Raw genomic sequence first — 21,557 nt, forward strand, 5'->3', positions numbered from 1 at the left:
TGGCTGTTAAGCTACTTAAAGTGTCTTTAATGGCAATTCATTTTTTAACAGCCCTTTTAATTATGCTAATGTATTGTCTTAAACAAACTGATGAAGAACACTTGTTTTTTGTTTTTTTACTTTTGGTATTATATATTTTTGACGATTATCATCAAATAAACTAAGGATTAAAACAGTATTTACTCCATTTATTATACTATATTCAGAAACACCAGTCAAAATGACTTAAAGGTCCCATATTATAAAAAAGAGAGATTTTCATGTTTTTTATTATAAAGTAGGCTTAAGTCCTATATAAATACTGTGAAAGTATCGAAACACTCAATCCACAGTGAAATACACCCAGTCCGCATTCAGAAACTCTGCATTTGAAATAAGCTGTCAGGATTTCTGCCCATTCGTGATGTCACGAATATACAATATTTAGACCCTTGACACATTTTTAAACGTAAACATTCTAAATGTGTCCAAGTTTATTCCTGGTTGCAGTGTATGTGAATGTCATCAGCTGACAGGAAGTACACATGAACCCAAGCTGTTGCCCAGCAACGCAATTCGGTTGCAATTCCGTCAAAATGCGCTAAAACAGAGTGTTTCAGACAGAGGGTAAATACAGGTATATTCAGGCTGAAAGTATGAGGAAAATAAAAGTTTTTTTTAACATTGCAGCATGTAAACATGTTCTAGTAGAAACACAAAATACAAGTGTGAACTTGAAAAGGAGCATAATATGGGAACTTTAAATGTGTAAGGAGGGAGACTTCAAAAATGTCAATTGTTTCAATTAATTAACTGACATAAACAGTGGAAGTTTGTTAGATAGATACACAATATGAATCAACAAAATTAACTTTAATGCAATTTATACATCACTGAAAAATACAATAAAATAGCTCATTGCACGGCACAGTAAGCAACACCTTACAAAACTACTACAGACAACTGTACATTCTTATCTTACAAAAGTGAAATAGTTGTTAGTTAATAGTAGGCCTTTTAGTAGTTCAGTTGGCTAATTGTATCAAATCTGTTCTGCATCAACAAGAAACACTACACAATTTGGAAACCACAAGTAGCTTGAATGGAAGAGTTTGATTCCAAATTAGTTGAACACCTATTTTGAGTATAATTTACCTTTTCCTCAACAGACATTTGACTTCTCATAGCAGAATCAGCACAAAAACTAATAACATTAACAATGGCTAAGTTCTTTTAATTTCCAAAGAAGCAACATGAGTGAGCAATCATGCAATACTGGGGCCCTTATTATCAAAAACCAACGCAAAAAGTCATTATCAAGTTTGTTAATTTGACACCTGTGCTTTTCCTGTGCAAATGGCCCGTTCAGATACCAGTTCTTAGTTAAAATAATTGAAATGTAAGAATACAGATAATGTTTATCAAAGTTCTTTAATTTTTTTTTTATTATTTATTTATTGTAAGAGAGGGTTTTCATAATTTTCAGGCAGTGAATACCTCCTTTACTTTTAATTTATCAGAAAAAAATTAAAATTCCCAAAATATTAATTAAGCTATACATTGGAAAAGAAAAAAAAATTATAATGCGTGATAAAAAAAAAAAAAACATTTCCTCAACTCTGGCATGATTCTCTGCATATTTTTGACATCCATTCTCTTGTGAAAAATAAATAAAACATCCTGCACAATCGTATTACAAAAAAATCATGTTTTTTGTAGATATTGTGCAATTTCTGGTTATTTCTACAAAATACTATTAGATTGCTTGTCATCATCACTTCAGGTCACAACAATGATAATGACACAATAACACATTTGAACACTTTACTGTTAGGCTTACATCTATTGGATTTACAGTGCAAAATGGCGTTTAAATTCATGATCAACTATTAGTTCATCCTATCGTTGTATCTGCACATTTAACCGCAACGTACTTCACGGGACACAGTTCAATTGCACAACACAAATCCTGACCAGTTTTCATATACTCTCACATTTTACCCAGATTTAGTCACTAACTGGCACCGGGACTCCTCTGGAGTCACATGTTCTGAGCAGTGGGTCTGTGTAATCATCTCTCTTTGCTTCAAGCCACCATGTTGTCATCTCTCCTTTTCCCTGTTGGGTCAAGACAAATGAGAGAGTGAAGAGAGTCATATTGCAAAGCATGTGTCCCTTTGAATTTTAAATAAAGCCATTAGGTTTCGATGTGGGGGGGCAGAGCGCAGCAGCTGAGGCCACCTCTTAGCAAGACATCACAAGGGTCAGCCGCCCAGTCCGCTGGGACTGAGAAGTAAACCCCTCCCCCATAATCACACGGCCACCACCCAAAAAGAGGTCTAAGGTTACAATGTGAATAGAAGCTGCAGTTAGCTGGATGATGCAGACACACCCAGTCTCTTGTCCCTCGGAGGGAAGTTTTGAATTTCCTGTGATCTTTTCAAATCTCAGCCTCATAAGTCTTTTTCAAAGGTGATGCACCAGCTTGTATGTGATTATCGCTGCATTTATTAGGCTTTTTTAAAAAAACAGTTACCTCCACAATGGCACAAATAAGGTTAAATAGTATCATGCAACAAAGCTTATCACCCTAGATAGGTTTAATTTGAGAGATGCTGTGGATGTACACTCAGCATTTCCTGCAATAGCTCCCCACACAACCATTGAGTTGTCATATTTAGGCCTGTAAAGCAGGCTGTTGTGAGTTGGCTGTATGGTAGCCTACTTGTAAGAATGTAATAAGAATGCATTATTTTGCATTATTTTATTTTTTGGTTGACTTTTTTAGGACTAAATTGTATGTGAGAAGGCCATATGGGACATGCAACAATATAATCACATTCACTGTATTTTTATTTATTTTTTATTAAATAAAAGCATGATAATAAACTGTATATATCTGGCCGTTGATGTGATTTTCATTTCCCAGTGTGGCCCTTAGTGAAATTGAGTTTGACACACCTGAATTAAAGCAATGGAACAGCTACAGGAAGCTCAATATGCATTTGCTGTTCTGATGGTTCTGGGTGTGTCACTGCAGCCAGCATCTCATCAATATTCTTCAACACAGGTTATATATTTCTATATGTATACGTATATAAACATATTAATATAATGTTACCTTCACATTAAGTGTTCCTCTGCATGTCAGGATGTAACCTCTGAGTGTGTGAAGCAGGTCAGCGGTGGCACCACTCACCTGGATCTTCAGAGCTATGGATATAAAGAAACACACAGCATGTGATATTGCATAGTAATATGAACAATGCATGCCTGAAATTGATTGTAGCAGTTTTTATTTATTTGTATGATCTTTAAGCAACATTATGTGCAAAATGTACTGCACATTTTTGACCACGTTATTTAAAACTTTTACAAACCAATATCAGTTTCATTACACAATGGCTGAACGGTCAATTGAAAATATTACAATTAAAACCAAATAGCAGTGTTTAAAATAGTACAAAACAGATCTAAATGAATGTGTTGTGTTATTTTCTATATATCATTTACAGTGTATATTCAATTTTGTGTCATCATTATAGTCACTTTAATACAGATTTAAAATAAAATACAGTACGCTTTGTATTGATAGTTTAGTACCTCATATATTATGGTGTGCAAGTCATATATTAAAAAAATGTAGCGCTGTGATGAGTGGTTTATACATAATACATACAATTACAAGGTGTTATGAGATCTGCTAGTTATGTCTGTAATCATGTAAGACAAACTGCACAGACAGAGTATGTAATTTTCACATTTTTCAACATATATGACCCTTAATTTTTTTTTTACATGGTGACTTAAGGTTAAGTTTGATCTCATGTTATAAAGTCTAGACTTTTGTTTTTTTGTTTTTTACTTCTGAGCCTACAGTCATTCAGTGTTTTTCCATTATCCCACCAGCTTAATGTAGAGGGTTAGGTGCTTGATGATCACATTGTCCAACCTCAGTGTTGTAACTCTACTGTGCTGGTGAGCAAACACAGAAACAATCCTGTTTGGCATGATAGCAGCAGAGACGGCGCAGGCCAAATCTGAACTGCTATTGAAGTCAGTTACAACAGACACAACATTAAGAGAGCACACAGACATCATGTAGCACAGTTGTTCGGCTCATAAAAACACAAGTGAAATTGTTTCCTGAGACCAACTGTGCCACATTGAGACATTAATTGGTAAAAAGGCAGTGTGTCTAATCCTTCATTACCTTCACTTGTTGACTCCATGCGTGAGGATGTGTTGACCGTGTCCCCAAACAGGCAGTAGCGAGGCATTTTGGTGCCAACCACACCGGCCACAACAGGTCCTGGCAGAATAAAACAGCTGTGATTTTCAAGCAACACTTTGGGTGGATGATAAATGACATTGCTGAATCATTATAATGCATGTGAGGTTATTGAGTGAGTTATTTTTATCTACATATATGTATATGTGAAGCAGTCAAATCAATGATGATGATGATGATGATCAAACATGTTTCTGTTATAATGCAGCTTGAGATTTTGTGTTATTTAAAACTGAAGCAGGTCATATAAACTGATAAACTGAGGCTGGATACAGGAGAGATGTCCACAGTACCTGAGTGGATGCCGGCGCGTATCTTCAGCTGTGTGTTGGGTTTGTGAGGGATCTTGAAAGTGTGGCAGACACTAACCAGATCAAGAGCCATGCTGGCTATCTCTCCGGCATGATTGATGCCATTTTCTTGAGGGACCCCAGAGACCACCATGTCTGGAAGATAAGCCCAGAGACAATACAGGAGGAGGAAGAGAGTGCTGCACTGATAATAAAATGTCAAAACACACATTAAGACACTCCTAAGATGGTAAATCTGTTGTTGTTTTTGCCTTTTAAATCATCAATTTCAGTTGTTTATCTGCCTCTCAACACAAATGTTTGTCCTTATCTTCATGCTGTGATATATTTATCTTTTAAAATAGTTAAATGCTTTATTAAAATGATTTATCACTTTAATGCTAGCAGTTAAAAATCAGTTTATCAGCCTTACTCACAAGCATCGCCGATTGTCTCCACTTTGTATACGTCATAATTGTCAATAATGTCGTCAAAGGTGGTGTAGAGCTGGTTGAGGAAGTCCACAACCTGGTGGGGCGTGCTTGCACCAGACAGCTGAGTAAAGCCGACAATATCGCTGTCACAGGGGAGTAATGCAGTGTTAGTAATCTCTACTTCTACATGTATATAACCAAACAATCTGCATGCAAAATAACAAGGTACAGAGGGACAAAAATAACAAAAAAATCAATCTGAATTTATCCCTGTTAATGAAACATATTTAAGTTAAAGTCCAGAGAATCTACAACTGAAAAAATGAAAGTAATGAACTTGCTTTCCACAACACAAACCTGAAGTAGACGGTGGCGTTGGAGTAGCTCTGAGCCTCTGACGTTCGACCTTGACGAAGGTCATCAGCCACCGGTTTTGGTAACATACCTGTACAGGAATGTCATGACTTAAAGGGGACCTATTATGCTTTTGTACTTTTTCCCTTCCCTTTAGTGTGTTATATAGTTTTTTTGTTCATGTAAAAGGTCTGCAAAGTTACAAAGCCCAAAGTCCACGCCAAAGGAGGAGGAGCACAAACAGAGCGTTTCAGACAGAGGGTGAAAAGAGGTGCTGCAGCACAGCCAGTATGACAAAAATAAAGCGTTTTTTTACATTTAGGCATGTAAACATGTTCTAGTAGAAACCCCGTGTACAAGTATGCACTTGAAAATAAGCATAATAGGTCGTCTTTAAAAATAATACGCCCCAATACAGTCTTTGGGGCGATGATGATGAAGGTGCTGCCTCTGCACCACTAGATGGCAGTGAGCACCTTTCACTGTGTCTTTTAATACTTCAAGATTTACAGTTACAGTTACACTTACTTACAGTGACTCATATGAATGATTGACTGACATTAACTAAACAGTAACAACTCCACCTTAGGCAACTTTACATATGCTGCACTATGCACATATTGTAGATAATGAATGTCTGTGTGCACCTTTTACAGTTTACTGTTCATCACCCTTTACATAATGAACTACAAAACCAGTCCTGCTGGTACTACTGTACATATATCAGTGTTATCTCTGCAATGTCACCAAGACAAACTCTTAAAAACTGTACTCAGTCAATAGTATGATTCTGCTTGGGATCAATCATTAGAGCCATGCAACTCTTTCACGTGACTCCACACTGACGTACTGTATAATAGCCGATCCGTCTTCTGTTTCTCTTGAAGAAGGTCCTGCGTCCTCTCAGCAACGATGGCCTCCAGATGTTTGCTGTACTTCTCCATCTGCAGTTAAACAAACTCTATTCGTGTCTGAAACTCACAACAATCCAGACTGCACATTTTAATTTTTACCTCCGCCAAGGCCGGAGGCCTAGGAAGGAGGTTGTGTTTTCACCGGCGTTGGTTTGTTGGTTTGGAGGATTACTCCAAAAGTCTGCGATCAATCTGAATGAAATTTTTTGGAGGGGTGGGGTGTGGCACAATGAACAATCCATTCGATTTTGGTGGCGATCTGGGGGGGAGGGGCAGGGCAGTGACGTACATGAAACCTGCCTTGTTGGAGGTCTGCGCTCTCCGAGTACACTTCTAGTTTTCTTCGCATTTGTCTTTAAAGTACAGTGCTACAGTTTGGGAAATTAATCCAAATGATGTCACATTACATTTGGTGTATGTGTACTTAGCCTGTTCTCATTCCCAGGGCGTCAAATACCCACGCTTTGTCACTGGCATCGGCATTTGATATCTACGCAGAATGACTCCTTTAGCGTCGGTATGAGACGCACCGGGCTTTCCATTAACTACAATGTAAACCCTTCTGCATCGATTCCAAACGCTCACGAAAAGTGCTGTTGTGACGTAGTTTAAAAAGCGGAAGAGAAAAACAGGGAGGTGGATGGGTCCAACAAACACAAGACTTTCATCCAGGAGACCGCTGTTTGCGTCCCGTGCCTTAAATTTCACTTTCAAGTTACAATCAGCTGTTCGTGGGTGTCCCGTGTTCACAACATTCAATGTCATTTTAACTGTACAATTATAATAACTGAGCCCAACCATGTAGTTTTTTCCTAAACCTAACTAAGTGGTTTTGTTGCCTAAACCTATGCAAGAGTTTTTGTTTACTTGACAACATTAAGCACGTGTTTACTGCGAACGAAAAGTGACGCCAAGGGGTCTGACAAAGCATCATTATGAGAGGAGTTGGGATGAGAACGTGTTAGCATAATATGTATCTTTACACCGATGTTATTCCACATTATTTTACCATATTTCAGAAGGTCATTACCAGGTTCATCATCATGTCCACGGGGCTGACTTTGTGTGGGTTCATTTTGTCGAGCATCTTCTTCACCTGCTCAAACGTGGGCCTCAAGGTGACGTTGTGACACCAGCACTTCTTAATCAGCTGTTCCAGAGAAGAGAGCAACACCTCATTGTCTAATATGATTATACAGCCTATGACATATATTACTAATATCACATCTCCAAGTTTTTGTGTGTTATTCAAGAGACAATTCAACAAGAGCGTTAGTACCAAAACCACATTTTTCCATTTACAGTTCTAGCAACATTTGCACGTGTGACAGCAGAGGTGGGATGTAACTAAGTACATACTGTATAATCAAGTACTCAAGTACTCAAGTACAAATTTGAGTCACTGCAGGACTTTTAATGCAGAGTATTTTTCCAGTGCGGTATTAGTACTTTTACTTAAGTAACATCTTCACTGCAGGACTTTTAATGCAGAGTATTTTCCCAGTGTGGTATTAGCACTTTTACGTAAGTAAAGTATCTGAATACTTGTGTGACAGACCTCACAGTAGTCTGCTTGACTGGGACAGTCGGTATCGGCCTTCCCTGCTTTGACCTCAGGCAGAGGGGGGCGCCACGCGATATCCATCCTCACTCCCTCCGCCTGGTCCTGTTAGAGAGGACTGCTGGTTACAGAGCTCAGATCAAAGGGAAGCCGAAGGTTGTAATCTACAGAGGAGGCTGTCACACTCACTGAAATGAGGTCGGAGCGAGTCGCAATCTCAACCAGAATCATGGAGTAGCTGAGGACAGGAGGGAAAAGTAGAGAGAGGATATTATTTTCCAGTGCAAAGATTCAACATTCATATATATACGTGTATATATAAAGATGGTTGCCTGTCCACCATAATTACATTTTCACATCTTTGATTTAACTGTATAATGATTTTCATCTGGGAAGTTTGGTGTTTGTAAGTGCTACTGAAGTGGAGATTTCTGGCTCAGAGTGAGAAAAAGCTTATTTGAGAAAACAGCCTTTAGAAATATGTATTGCAAGACACTAAATGTGAATAGGGTAAAAATTCTAATCAATAGATATCACCATGAAACTTTCACAGCTGATTACTTATATTGAGACAATTATTTTTTCTGTTACAAGTTCTCTGAAATATTATGTTTAAATATGCAAATGAGGCATTATCTAATGCTAACTTTTGGTGAATTCAGAAGAGAAGTTTATTATATCAGCATAACCCCTTGAGATGTATCATCTCGTTTTCAAGGGGGTCCTAAGGAGAAATCTACAGACGCAAGTAGACAAAGTAGTAAAATAAACACCTAAATGTGTATTTTGGATGTTTTCTTTCCACTAGTCTGAAAGAAGACATGTTATGGAAGCAAAATAGTTAAAAATCTCACAACTGACCAAAGCATGAAAAATGTTTTCACATGTAGTGTCTCCCCTTAACTGCTTTATATTGTGACACTCAAACACACCTGTAAACATCTGCTGCTGGCGTCATGTTGGAGCTGCTTCCCAGCAGGACCTCTGGGGCACAGTATATACGATTTACCTCCCCACAGTTGAAGCCATTACTAACAGCCTCAAAGTCCTCCCTTCTGTAGGCTGTGAGCCCGTAATCTGAAGCCAAACACAGAGTACAGAAAGACAGGATGTGGCTCAGTAGTGAAATGATTCCCATAAGGAGATGTTTTTGTTTCATAGTGTTATTTAAATTGTGTAAGTTGAGTGACTTATCACAGATGTGTGATTGGTGAAAACAGAATTTAACAAAGACCCAAATGCTTTGAAGCAGGAGGTTTTGGTTACCTGAGATTTTGCACACCCAACGGTCGTCAATAACACAATTTCTGGAGTGAAGTCTCCCATGAAACATCCTGTGCTGGTGGAGGTACAACATCCCACGGGCGATATCAGTGGCAAAGGAAAGTCTGCATGGGGGAAGAAACACTCTTAGATCTTATCGTTTATGTGCATTTGTTTTCAACCAAAGGTAAAAGTAAAAGCATATCATAAATAAAATTGGGTCACACCACAACACAAGAACATGTCTCATAGCTTGCATTGCATTGTGGTCTATTGGGAAAAATAATATTTAAGTCTTTTCTATGGTAGATTTTTCCTTTGTGTGATTGTTGAATTGTCTAAAATGTTGAGAAATGTTGGAACAGAGCTTTTCCTCATTGCTCATCTGAGGAATTACCACCAAAATCTGACATTTCCTGCTGAAGTTTTACTCAGCAAAAATACATTTAATGTTTCATCACATCATGTTGAAATCTGTGAGCCAGTTATCTGTGGAATAAAAAAGACAAAATCCTTCATCTAATCTACTGCAAGCAGTGACTAGAGCAGGATCTTTAGCTCCTAGACGAGAGTATAAACTACACAGAAAACTGTAAATAGATTATTATTACTCATTAGGGTTGTCCCGAATACCATTTTATGGGCTTCAAAGCTTCAGGGAGTAATATTCAAAGGGATTATTCCTTATTTCATGGGCTATTTTGGGATGTATACATTATTATTATATAATAATATAATATACTATAATAATATATATAATATAATATAATTATAAAATGCTTTATAATGTGTCATGATTATTTCTATTGAGCATTATTAATATTTATGAGTGTTTATAAGTATAAAAACACAGTGCTATAAGCAGATTATAAGTATGTTTATAATGCATTATAGACATGGGTGTCATAGAAAGTGTTGCAGGGATATTGCTTCACCTGAAGCCCCAGTTGATGGGGATGTCATCATTCAGCAGGACGTCAGAGAGGCTTCCTTTGGGGCAGTGCTCCGTGATGATGCTGATGTACGGGACCTCGATAGACCCACCAATGAACTTGCATAGATTGGGGTGATCCAGTTGCCTATAGAACAGTGTGAACAATTTCATGAGCTGCAGGAGTTTGGGACACTTTATTATGTCAGTAAAATGTCTTTTTTTTTCTCCTCACCTAACTTCTTTCACCTCCTTCCTGATGGTCTTAGTGAGGGTGAAATGTTTATTCTGGATGTATTTCACTGCCACCGTCCTCCCGTCACTGCAAGACCGTTCAAAAAGATCATCAAGTCAGAATATGGAAGGAATTTTCAGCAAAATACATCATCATATATCACCCAGTTATAAAAAAAAGTCATGAGAATTAGCATTTAGTCAAGAACACATTAAAATCATCTACTGACCTTTAAAGGAATATTTTTAATTTCTTTCAAACGACTCATGAAAGTGAACTGACAATCAATGAATGAAATAAAGAAAGTAGTACAATATCTATATTGTATACTGTTTGACTTTACACTGCATTATATAAACGTAACACTTTATAATAACCATTATTAATAAATGGTAAATTGATAGTTAATTAAAGTTGGTTGATAGTTATTTTACTGTTATCAAACATTGAAATGATAATTAATAATGTTAATAATTATTAGTAATGCTATGCTATTTTAACAGTTTATTGTTGCACACATTATAACATTTTATATATTATATTATAAGTATTCATTAATGATTACCAAATGATTTGTAAACCTTTAAGAAATTGTTTGTAAAACATCTATAAACATTACATAAATAGATATTTGTAACACTTTGTTAATGGTTAATAACTGGTTTGTAAACGATCTACAAACATTATTTGGATGACTATTATAAAGTTGCAACTGATGATTATAATACCTTGTTAAATATTTTGTAAAGCATCTATAAACATTATTTAGATAGATAGTTAATACTTATTCAATGGTTAATAATTGGTTTCTGGTCCATCTATCTGAGTCATGTTTATAGATGTTTTATAAATAATTTAAAGGTTTACAAATCATTTGCCAATCATGAAAAAATACTTATTATAGTATAAATGTTAAAATGTGTACAACAATAAACTATTTATAAATAGTTTACTAATGTAATCAAAATGTAATTGTTATCATTTCTTATCAGCTACGATACAATATATAATTTATAAACTAATTATTTCATATTACACAAGCTATATACTATATACACTGTACTATAATAAATTATAGCATTACTAATAATTGGTAAACATTAATATAATTTAATTATTTGTTAACAGTAAAATAACTATTAACTAAAATTTAATTAACTATCAATTTACCATTTATAAATTATGGTTATTATAACCTATTAATTATATCAATATAACAATACTACATTATTACTTTATTATAATTATTGTGCTTTTAGATTATTGTAATATTCTCTTCGATTTCTATTATCTATACTTCATAGTATTGTATTATTACCGTATAGTGTGTTCATATTACATATACTGCACATACTGTTTATATAACATTATATACTTTATCATATTATTATGTATATTGTACTTATTATTAAAACCTATACCGATATACTTATACCATATAGTTCACACATCATGGCTGAGTTGCACTACTGAGCTTCTCTTGCACAAATATTTGCACAATTCACTTGATCTGTTTTCCGACCTCTCAGTCTGCCTCTGTGCTGCTGCAACATGTGAATTTCCTCTCTGGGATCAATAAAGTCTTATCTTATCGCACGGCTCCTAGCTGCTCAGGGTTGATCCATATGGTATTGCCCATATTTTATTGATCCATACAGCAAAAGAGTATAAGAAAGTGTGTTTAAAACCTACATCTGTTTACTTCTGCTAGTTGAATGTTTCTGTTATATAAACTAAAATAATAACGTTTCTCACTAGATGCCTGGCTGGATGAAGACTTGTTTGAAGGAGGTGTTGAATCTGGTGCACACGGTCACATCAGTAGTTCGACTGATGGTGGAGGTGCTCTTGACGCGCTGCAGGCTGCTGGTGCTGCAGAGGCCCATGCAGCACACTCTACCTGCACACAGTTAGATACTCAGGGTCACATAGAAAAGTAGTAAAATACATGCATGACTGTGTTTTTTATTATTTATATTAATAAAATCTTTTATTTGAGAGTAAAATAATCTTCATGCTGGACCAACTCTTACTTACATTAACACTGAATTAGAGAATACAATAGCAACAGATATATTGATCGTATTCTTGACTCTTTAAGGGGAGACACTACAGGCAATAACTTTGTTTTTCGTGCACTGATCAGTCTTCTCTCAGGCTAGTGGAAAGAAAACATCCAAAATACACATTAGGTGTTTATTTTACTTCTTTGTCTATTTGTGTCTGTCTTTCCCCTAAATCCACCAAAAGTTAACATGACGCCAGCAGCAGATGTTTACAGGTGTGTTTGAGTGTCACAATATAAAGCAGTTAAGGGGAGACCCTACAGGCGAAAGCATAGTTTTTCATGCACCGGTCAGTTGTGAGATTTTTGAGCTATTTTGCTTCCATAACATGTCTTCTTTCAGGCTAGTGGAAAGAAAACATCCAAAATACACATTTAGGTGTTTATTTAACTACTTTTTCTATTTGCATCTGTAGATTTCTCCTAAATTCACCAAAAGTTATCATTAGATAATTCCTCATTTGCATATTTAAACATACAATGTCAGAAAACTTGTAATACTTTTTACTAATTTAAGTAATCAGCTGGGGAAGTTTCATGGTGATATCTATTAGTTAACTTTTTTTTTACCTATTCCCCTGTAGTGTCTCGCAAAATGTACGAAATTTTGCAAAACATATTTTTAAAGGCCGTTTTCTCAAAATGTGTTTGTTTTCTCATACTCAAATCTCCACTTCAGTAGTGTTCCAGTTTCCTTCCTATCTATATTCTGAAGGTTTTTACAGAGACGTTTGTTCATATATCATTCATAGCCTTATTTATATAACATTTTATTCCTAAAAACATGGCAAAAATAGTTTTTTTCTGATTTATGGAGTGATAAAAAGAGATATCCAAAATTCCCTCTGTAAAAACCTTTGTCTCTATAATATGTGAACAAAATGAAACAATAATTTTGAACCTGGCTTTATCCAATGTTCAGATTTCTGTTCTGGAAATGTATGCAAATTAGCACATATTTGATACGATAATGCATCATTTGCATATTTAAACAGGTTTTTCAGAAAAATTGTAATACAAAAAATAAATGTCTTAATGTAAGAAATCAATTGGGGAAGTTTCATGTTTCATGTTTCAAGTAAAATGTAAGTGATCCATTCTTGAAGAAGCAAAACTGAAGTCTTAAAAGAAAGTGAAAGTTTAGAGTTTTCATGTAAGCAAAGTTTTCTGTATCTGTAAACAGTTTTTTTTTTTCACAACTTCAGCCTGAGACATTTTACCAAATATTATGTTCTTGTAGTTGATGATCCAGCTTTCATCCCAAAGCATCCTCTGTTTCTGGTACTGGAGCCACTGCAGGCAGGCAGGGAGGAAATAAAGGTTAACATCAGCACATGAAACATCTCCTGTGTGTGTGTGTGTGTGTGTGTGTGTGCGTGAGTGTGTGTGTGTGTGTGTGTGTGTGTGTGCGCGCGTGTGTGTGTGTGTGTGTGTGTGTGTGTGTGTGTGTGTGTGTGTGTGTGTGTGTGTGTGTGTGTGTGTGTGTGTGTGTTACAGAAACTGACCACCATGGTTAGGATGAAGCCGCTGCTGAAGAGAGCGACTGGGAGCCCGATGGCCACCTTAATAGTGATGGACATTGGGCAGATGCCGCAGTCTGCAGGACAGTTGAGACAGGTCTCCTCCAGCTCGCAGACGTCATCGCCGCACACTAAAACACAGTCACACATTTTATATTTGAGGTTTCCATCCACTGAATTCAGTGGCGGAGGAAGTACACAGATCGCTCACTTGAGTAAAAGTAACCAAACCACACTGGAAAAATGCTTATAAATAACTGGAGTTAAATATCTACTTAACTGTAGTAGTACCTAAAGTACCGAACATAAAAGCACAGTTCAGTACAAAAGTACTGAATGTCTCAGAATAATGTACATTATAATTTTTGACGCATTAATGTGTACATCACTTTAATGCTGCAGCTGGTAAAGATAGAGATAATTCATTTTGTTTATATACTGTAGCTTGTGAATTTCCCCCCCTTATGGGATCAATAAGTGTTATTCTGTTTTATCTTAACTATAATAATATATTATAATGTATTTGTCACATTTTATATTCATCTGAATTCACAAAGCAACTTAAGTTATCAAATAAATAGAGGAAGTATAAAGTAGCAGATGAATGGAAAGTACTTCAAATACGTAAGTAAATGTACTTTGTTACTTTAAAATGTAATCCACACAGATGATCGTGATGTTTTAAGGAAAATTACAGATACATTAACAAATAAGTATTAGTGTAAAAGCATGCATATCTTTCCTACAGGCAGTAGGTTGTATTGGCTATTTAGGTCTCTACCAGCAAGCACACAATTAAGTTTATTATTGTAACTCAGCTGATAGCAAAGCAGTTGTTTTGATATGATGTGAACGTCTCACACAAGTTAGCCTTTTCCCTGATGTTTCTGTACAAGTTCAGGATGTAAACAAGCGTGTGCTCTTAGTCCCTTTGTCTAGTTAATGAAACAAGATCTGCATTGCTCAACACCCCAGAGATAGTGGTTTTGTAGTTTTTTTTAGGCTTCCTTCAACACATACTGTAGGATTCAGCATATCAACAAATGGAAACTCAGCAGACTGACCTTGAGCACTAACAACAAGCACTTTGGACTCCAGCGCTGCGTGCATGTGTCCCAATTTGATATGAGCGATGACTGAGGTGACTCCCACATGGATCAGCACCACCTACAGTACATGAGACAACACCATGGTGGAAAATGTACCGTGGAAGAGTTAGGTTGTATATTGCTAAGTTGCTCAGTCAACAATATCATTATTGTTTTATTAGGGAATAAAACAACAAAATGATGGTTGACCATGCCTCACTAAATAAAATAAAATGCATGAAAAACAGTTCTGCTAATTATTCAGACCGCTGATTGTTATTATAGTTGAAAACAATATACATAGAAAATAATCCCTCAGATAACTGTCACACTTTACTTCACTATACTATGACTCAAAAATGAATCCGAACAATCAGCAAAAATCAGAGCTGTAGATGTATGAGTCAATTGCACAAGGAATTGTTTGTCTTTATTAGGGCTGTCAATCAATTGAAATATTTAATGATGATCAATTGCATGATTGTCCATAGTTAATCGTGATTAATCGCAAATTAATCACATCTTTTTTATTTGTTCAAAATGTTCCTTAAAGGGAGATTTGTCAAGTATTTAATACTCTTATCAACATGACAGTGGGAAAATATGCTGCTTTATGCAAATGTATGTATATATTTATTATTGGAAATCAATTAACAACACAAAACAATGACAAATATTGTCCAGAAACCCTCACAGGTACTGCATTTAGCATTAAAAATATGCTCAAATCATAACATGGTAAACTCAAGCCCAACAGGCATCAACAGCTGTCAGTGTGTCAGTGTGCTGACTTGACTATGATTTGCCCAAAACTGCATGTGATTATCATAAAGTGGGCATGTCCGTAAAGGGGAGACTCGTGGGTACCCAAGAAACCCATTTTCATTCACATATCTTGAGGTCAGAGGTCAAGGGATCCCTTTGAAAATGACCATGCCAGTTTTTCCTCGCCAAAATTTAGCATTACGTTTGGAGCGTTATTAAACCTCCATCACAACAAGCTAGTATGACACGGTGCCAGCATCTTCACTCTAGCGTTAAAACAAATTTGTGTTAGGGAGTTATTACCGCATTAACTTTGACAGCCCTAGTCCTTATACATCTTTTAAGGATTATATAAGAGAATATGTTATGTCAGATTGTATTATCCATGAATTCATTGTTGTCTTTTACTGTTGATGGTTGTCTGTACTTTGAGTCATTTCATAAACCACAACCCGAAGTATGTCTTTCTGTACTCCTGTAATTTCCTACTAACAGACAAGTAATTACAACCTGCTGCATGTTGTATCGTGACACACCAGCAACACAGACTGCAAGCTTCACAAAGCATGTGTGACTTTGATCAAACGTCTTTTATGTTTTGCATGGGTACCAGATGAATTCCCCTTCTGACAACAAAGTTAAAGGACAACTTCGGTATTTTTCAACCTGGACACTATTTCCCCATGTTTTTCTGTCTAACTGACTAATAGGGACAACAATTTCTGAAACTGGTCCAGTATTGAGGGAGAGCGCTGTAGACGGCAGCTGCTCACTGGCTACAATATGGTGCAATTGGGGCAAGCTGGCACCGTCATTTACGTCCACTAAAAGTGCTTGTTTTTACCATGACAGGCTCTGATTGTTATTATAAATGTCTGACTTTATGGAAAGAGTCTCGCTCAAGGAGAAGTCTCGTTCTGAAATCGACAAAAACAAGAACTTTTACTGAACATAACATTACACTGATGCTGATCACTTGCCTTTGCAGCTCATTTCGCTGCTGCCAGTTACAGCGTTATCCCTCTATATCAAATCAGAACCAATTTCCAAAATTGCAAAAACATGGTGAAATAGGGTCCAGGTTGAAAAATACCAAAGTTACCCTTTAATGTCGAATATCGGCAATTTGACAGACTCCTTCACCGAAAAAAAGGTGCTGGACCGTTACTGTCAGTGAATGCAGTTGGTGAATTGTGAATAGTAGATGATGATTTTTCTATTCATCTTTGTGCATTAAAATCAATACATGAAATTAAATATGTGCAGGTATTAACAGAATATGTAGCTGTAAGAAATACTACAAATGTTCGCCAAACCTGAAGACGTTTGTGTTGGCTCACCTTTGACGTCCACAATTTCTGGGACATCTTGCCTGCTTTGGAGACGGTGTGAGTCACTATTTTACCATCGTCAGGAATCCACGGGCCACAGATTCCACCTTGTTTCTGTGAAGAGACGACACAACAGTTTGGAGAGGTTTTAAAACTATGCCCTTCAGACAGTTCATCCATGTGTTAGTAAAGTGCTGATATTTGAATAACTGTTATATTACGATTCAACAAGGTGCGTGCTCACTCAATGAGTAGATGTGTCTCCGCTACTCTAGAAACTAAAACGGACTTTTATGCAGAAACTAGCAGACACAGTTTTTAAAACCAGGTATTTCAAGGCACTATAGTTTCCAAAGATAACAAATCTTAAGATAAACTTTGAGAAGAGTGTAGAAAAAGGCAAAACAACGTCTATAATGATTCTCTTTGGTGAATTGGTGCAGCTATAAGAAACATGGCGTCTTGTATTTAAATATTTCCACCAAAGAATCACACATATATAATGTAGAGCTGTAATGAGCAGATACAGAGTAAACAGTTTTATTGTAATACACTGTGGATTTTCGTGAAGTTGCTTACGGGAAAATTGTGAGGAAAATCAATCTACAAGTTATGTGAAAAGGACAGATAGCATTAAATATTTAAGGTGCTAAATGCGAGATTGGGAGCATTTCTATTGCCTCTGCACGGCTCTCAACGTGGCGACGACTGAACCTGCTGATCGGAGCTAATAACCGGAGGGTGGGTGCTATGATTCCGCAACAGCGCCGCTGTAACCACCTTATGAGAGCAGTGCAGAGCGGCGGCCATTAGCTAGCCAGTGGGGCAGCTCACATGCACTAACATGCACTAAAAGCAGGCGCGGCCGGTCGGCTATGTAAACAAAGTGGAGAAGCTCGGATTACAACACACCGGGTACCCACCATAAGACCGAGAGGACAGGAGTGGATGTTGGCGTGATACACGCAGCAGTTCATATCATTGGCGTTGTTCCAGTTCGCCGGGCATTCGTGTTCGTTACAGAACCTCTTCGCCTCTGACGCATTACTAGAAGGGAACATGTGTGGGTAGACAAACAAATGAATTAACACAAAGCCCTGTGATGCTATTTACAATAGAAGCTCAAACAAAAACTTGCAGATCAGCTTCCCTTGAACTTGAAAATGAAGGCAGCTTAAATTAAGATAAAGGATATACTTAATTACACAGATGCATCAGTCAGGAATTAATTATCAGTAATAACTGATAACTGATAAATTGTCAGTTATTTCCTTTTTTTATTAAGACACTGGGTGAACTGAGTTTACACTCAAAGTAAATGTACTTAAAAATGTTTACTTCTAATTATTTCCAAGAGACACACTGTCTTCCCAGTGTTGTGGTGAATCAGTAGCCAGTACACTTCTGTGTATGTGTGTGCGGGCGTGTATTACGCATGTGGTGAGGACATGTATCGGTTTACACTGTCACATTGTGGTGACTCGCCTTCCTTTTGGGGACAAAATGTATGTCCCCGTAAGATAAATCATTACATTTTAGGGTGAACACTTGGTTTAAGGTTAGAGTATTGAATGTATGTCAGTGTAATGTCACTCTAAAGTGTGTGTGTGTGTGTGTGTGTGTGTGTGTGTGCGTGTGTGTGTGTGTGTGTGTGTGTGTGTACACGTATGTAATGTATTTCAGTAGTAGTGTAGTCATCATGAAGTTTTTCCCAGACAGCTCATCACAGTCTGTCTGAGTTGATTCACTGATCAACTCAGATGATATCTGGCTGCGTGTGTGTGTGTGTCATTCAGGGCACGGCAGACGTTCAGGATGCCAGGAGTTTATGTAACACACTCACCTGAACTGGAATATCTTGTTCCTGACAGCGTACTCGTAGAAAGAATCTGAGGCCGTCACCGTGTACGAGACGTTGAACTCTTCCCCATTGGTTGCTTTCTCTGGAGGACGCTGCACCCAGGCCATTTCCAGACCTGTGACAACACACACATGCTCGTCACCTGTCCTGTACATACACATTCAACAAACAGTGTACAAACAGTATATGCGTGCGGTTACTAAAGGACGCTGTGTGCTTTATTTGCACATAATTCTATTGAGCCCCACCTACTAAGTCACTGTTATTAATTATGGCTGTAAATGTTGTCTCCTTCCTTTTCAGCCACAAGAAGAAAAGCATCTGATTTTACAGTAAACACTCGCATAGATCACCCAAAGCAGCTACAGATCAGCTGTTTCAACTGCAACTAAACAAACAGACAAATAAATGCATAAAAACTTACCACCACAGCTGATCATGTTGTAATCATTCGGACCATTGATCGGCCAACAGTCGTACTCCGTGTTGTCCAGATCATGCCAGCAATGTACTCCCTGCAGGCAAAGACAGTTTTTTATGAACAGGCATGTTTAAGTGTGTGTAAACACATTTGAAAAGCTAAAGTGTTTTATCAATGAGTCACGGCTCGTTATGTGAGTATTTTAATGAATTAAATACACAACTCAACTCTGTAAAGCGTTGTTGGTATTGAGCCAAATTGATAAAGAGTATCTGGTAATTGGCAATACAGTGTGCAAAAAGGCAATGCAATTTGAAGGCGCAGTTTGCAATTGGCAAATCAATATGCAAAGTGGCAATGCAATCCTCAACTCAGTTTGAATTATTTTGATTAAACATGAAAATGAAAGCTCAATCTATTGCATTTCATATTGTCATGTTTTTTTCTCATTGCATTACTACTTTGCACATTGAATTGCCAATTACAAAATGCATTGCCATTTTCAAACAGCAGCTGACATCACTAGCAAAAGCACTATGGTGAATAAAAGTAAGTAAGAATGACGGCATTATCTTTTATTCAAGATTGATTACAGAATGCTTTCTAAAAAATCAGCCCCACAAGAAGCTGGCAAGCAACCTAGCAATACACAGAAACGCTACAAGCCCATGACCACATGCCCGCAGCAACAAGTGTTTCTGACAAGACAACAAAAGCAAGGGGGGCACCTCAGCAATAAATGAAAATGTGAATATAACACACTCAGTTTACACAGTAGTTTATATTCCTGTATCTGTGTAAACACAATCATGACAAAATGCACCACCTCTGCCCTCATTTCACATCAATGTACAGGTTAACCTTAAACACCTGTTGCTATTTGTCCACATTTCCTCTCTGGATTTAAATCTGTTGTAGTGTTATATTTATTAATCCTCCACTGTGTGAGAACTTACCAGCAGGAAACACAGGTAAAGGGATGCCGCTGTCCGGAGAGCCATGAGGAGGTTTGCTGTTGTGGCTGGACGCTCTGAACTGACTGAGTGAGTGGATGACCAAATCTGTATGTATGTGTGTGTGTGTGCGTTTGTTTGTGTCACCTTAACACAGCTAGCACCCAAGTACCCTTCTCCAAACTGGCCCACCCTCTCCCTTCCCCTAATTGTCCAATCAGCAGAAGAGGCTCTCCAATCAAAGTTTGATTATGTACTTGTTCACAAGGTGCTTCAGTTCACCTTCACTGTGCTACAGGTCAGAATCTATGGACCCTCTTTGGCCTCTTTATTCAAATGGCAATGCATTTTGCAATTAGCAATTCTATGTGCAAAGTGGCAATGCAATGAGAAAAACCGTGGCAATATAAATGCAGTAGATTGAGCTTTCATTTTAATTTTTAATCAAATAATTCCATCTGCATTGCATATTGAATTGCCAATAGCAAATGCACGTTCAAATTGCATTGCCACTTTGCAAGCGTCTGTGTCCTCCGGTGCTCCTAACGTCATCTGCAAGATTTCACAGACCCAAGGAAAACAAGCAGTCAGAGCTGATCTGAGGTCTGCTATCCATCTGCTGTCTATCGGCTGTCAATCACTTGCGAACTCCTACCAAACGGTCAAACTAGGCAGCGCTGATCAAATATGAATCAATATTATGTTACGTTAATGTCTATTTCTCGCCTCTGGTGAAGGAACGCAAAGTTCCAGTCACATGACCGGAGCACAGCCAATAAGAACGCTCTCTCATTGAAATGACCTGCGATTGGTCAAAGTCTCCCGTCACGGGCTAGATTTTCTAAAGCCTGAAATCAGAGCCATGAGGAGGTGCAGAAGTCTAGTTATCTCTCAGAACACTTGAATTACAATATACTGAAAGGTTATTATGGAAGTTTTGTGATGCCAAAAATATACTGCCTACTACTGCCACTTTAAGACAAAACCAAAAGACAGCATTTCTGAACATCTGTAAAATTTAATTGGCTTTTCAAGAATGCATAATTACAGCACAGCTGTAGAAAAAAGGCCTGCCACACCACACAAGTTTACAGTTCATGTTTTTGGGAATGCAAAACCAGAGTGGCAGTTGGCAGTCACGATAGATCTACTGAAGACATACAATCGCTACAATACAACATACAATATAACCCTAACCCAACATACAATATGTTCTTAATGGAAATTATATGACTTTAATCAAGGCAAACCTCAACCTGAAACATTAACTGAGTGTCATTTACATCCTGAGTTGTTTTCTA

General features: G+C 37.2%; 1 protein-coding gene across 1 annotated transcript; it reads right to left on the minus strand.

Moving 5' to 3' along the window:
- Positions 1 to 831: 831 nt before the first annotated feature.
- LOC119488484 (atrial natriuretic peptide receptor 2-like) lies at positions 832 to 20,304 on the minus strand. Its single transcript, XM_037770204.1, has 23 exons — positions 20,260 to 20,304; positions 19,307 to 19,397; positions 18,865 to 18,997; positions 17,945 to 18,068; positions 17,031 to 17,135; positions 14,902 to 15,004; positions 13,823 to 13,968; positions 13,538 to 13,610; positions 12,008 to 12,152; positions 10,253 to 10,339; positions 10,022 to 10,165; positions 9,090 to 9,211; positions 8,756 to 8,900; positions 8,013 to 8,061; positions 7,821 to 7,922; positions 7,293 to 7,412; positions 6,199 to 6,292; positions 5,352 to 5,439; positions 4,998 to 5,137; positions 4,564 to 4,716; positions 4,193 to 4,291; positions 3,101 to 3,192; positions 832 to 2,097 (listed from the first exon to the last, which is right to left on the minus strand). Exons 1-23 carry the CDS (start codon positions 20,302 to 20,304, stop codon positions 1,987 to 1,989), a joined length of 2,511 nt encoding a protein of 836 aa, XP_037626132.1. The 3' UTR covers positions 832 to 1,986.
- Between the last annotated feature and the right edge of the window lie 1,253 nt (positions 20,305 to 21,557).

The sequence above is a fragment of the Sebastes umbrosus genome, chromosome 5, assembly GCF_015220745.1.
Source record: "Sebastes umbrosus isolate fSebUmb1 chromosome 5, fSebUmb1.pri, whole genome shotgun sequence".
In the NCBI taxonomy this organism is placed as follows: Eukaryota; Metazoa; Chordata; class Actinopteri; order Perciformes; family Sebastidae; genus Sebastes; species Sebastes umbrosus.

Coding starts and splice junctions, on each gene's coding strand:
- LOC119488484 (XM_037770204.1), bottom strand. CDS start 20,304: ATGGCTCTCCGGACAGCGGCATCCCTTTACCTGTGTTTCCTGCTG. Junction 7,923..8,012: donor CTCGCTCCGACCTCATTTCA/GTGAGTGTGACA, acceptor TAACAGGACCAG/GCGGAGGGAGTGAGGATGGA. Junction 7,413..7,820: donor GTCAAGCAGACTACTGTGAG/GTCTGTCACACA, acceptor TCTCTGGAACAG/CTGATTAAGAAGTGCTGGTG.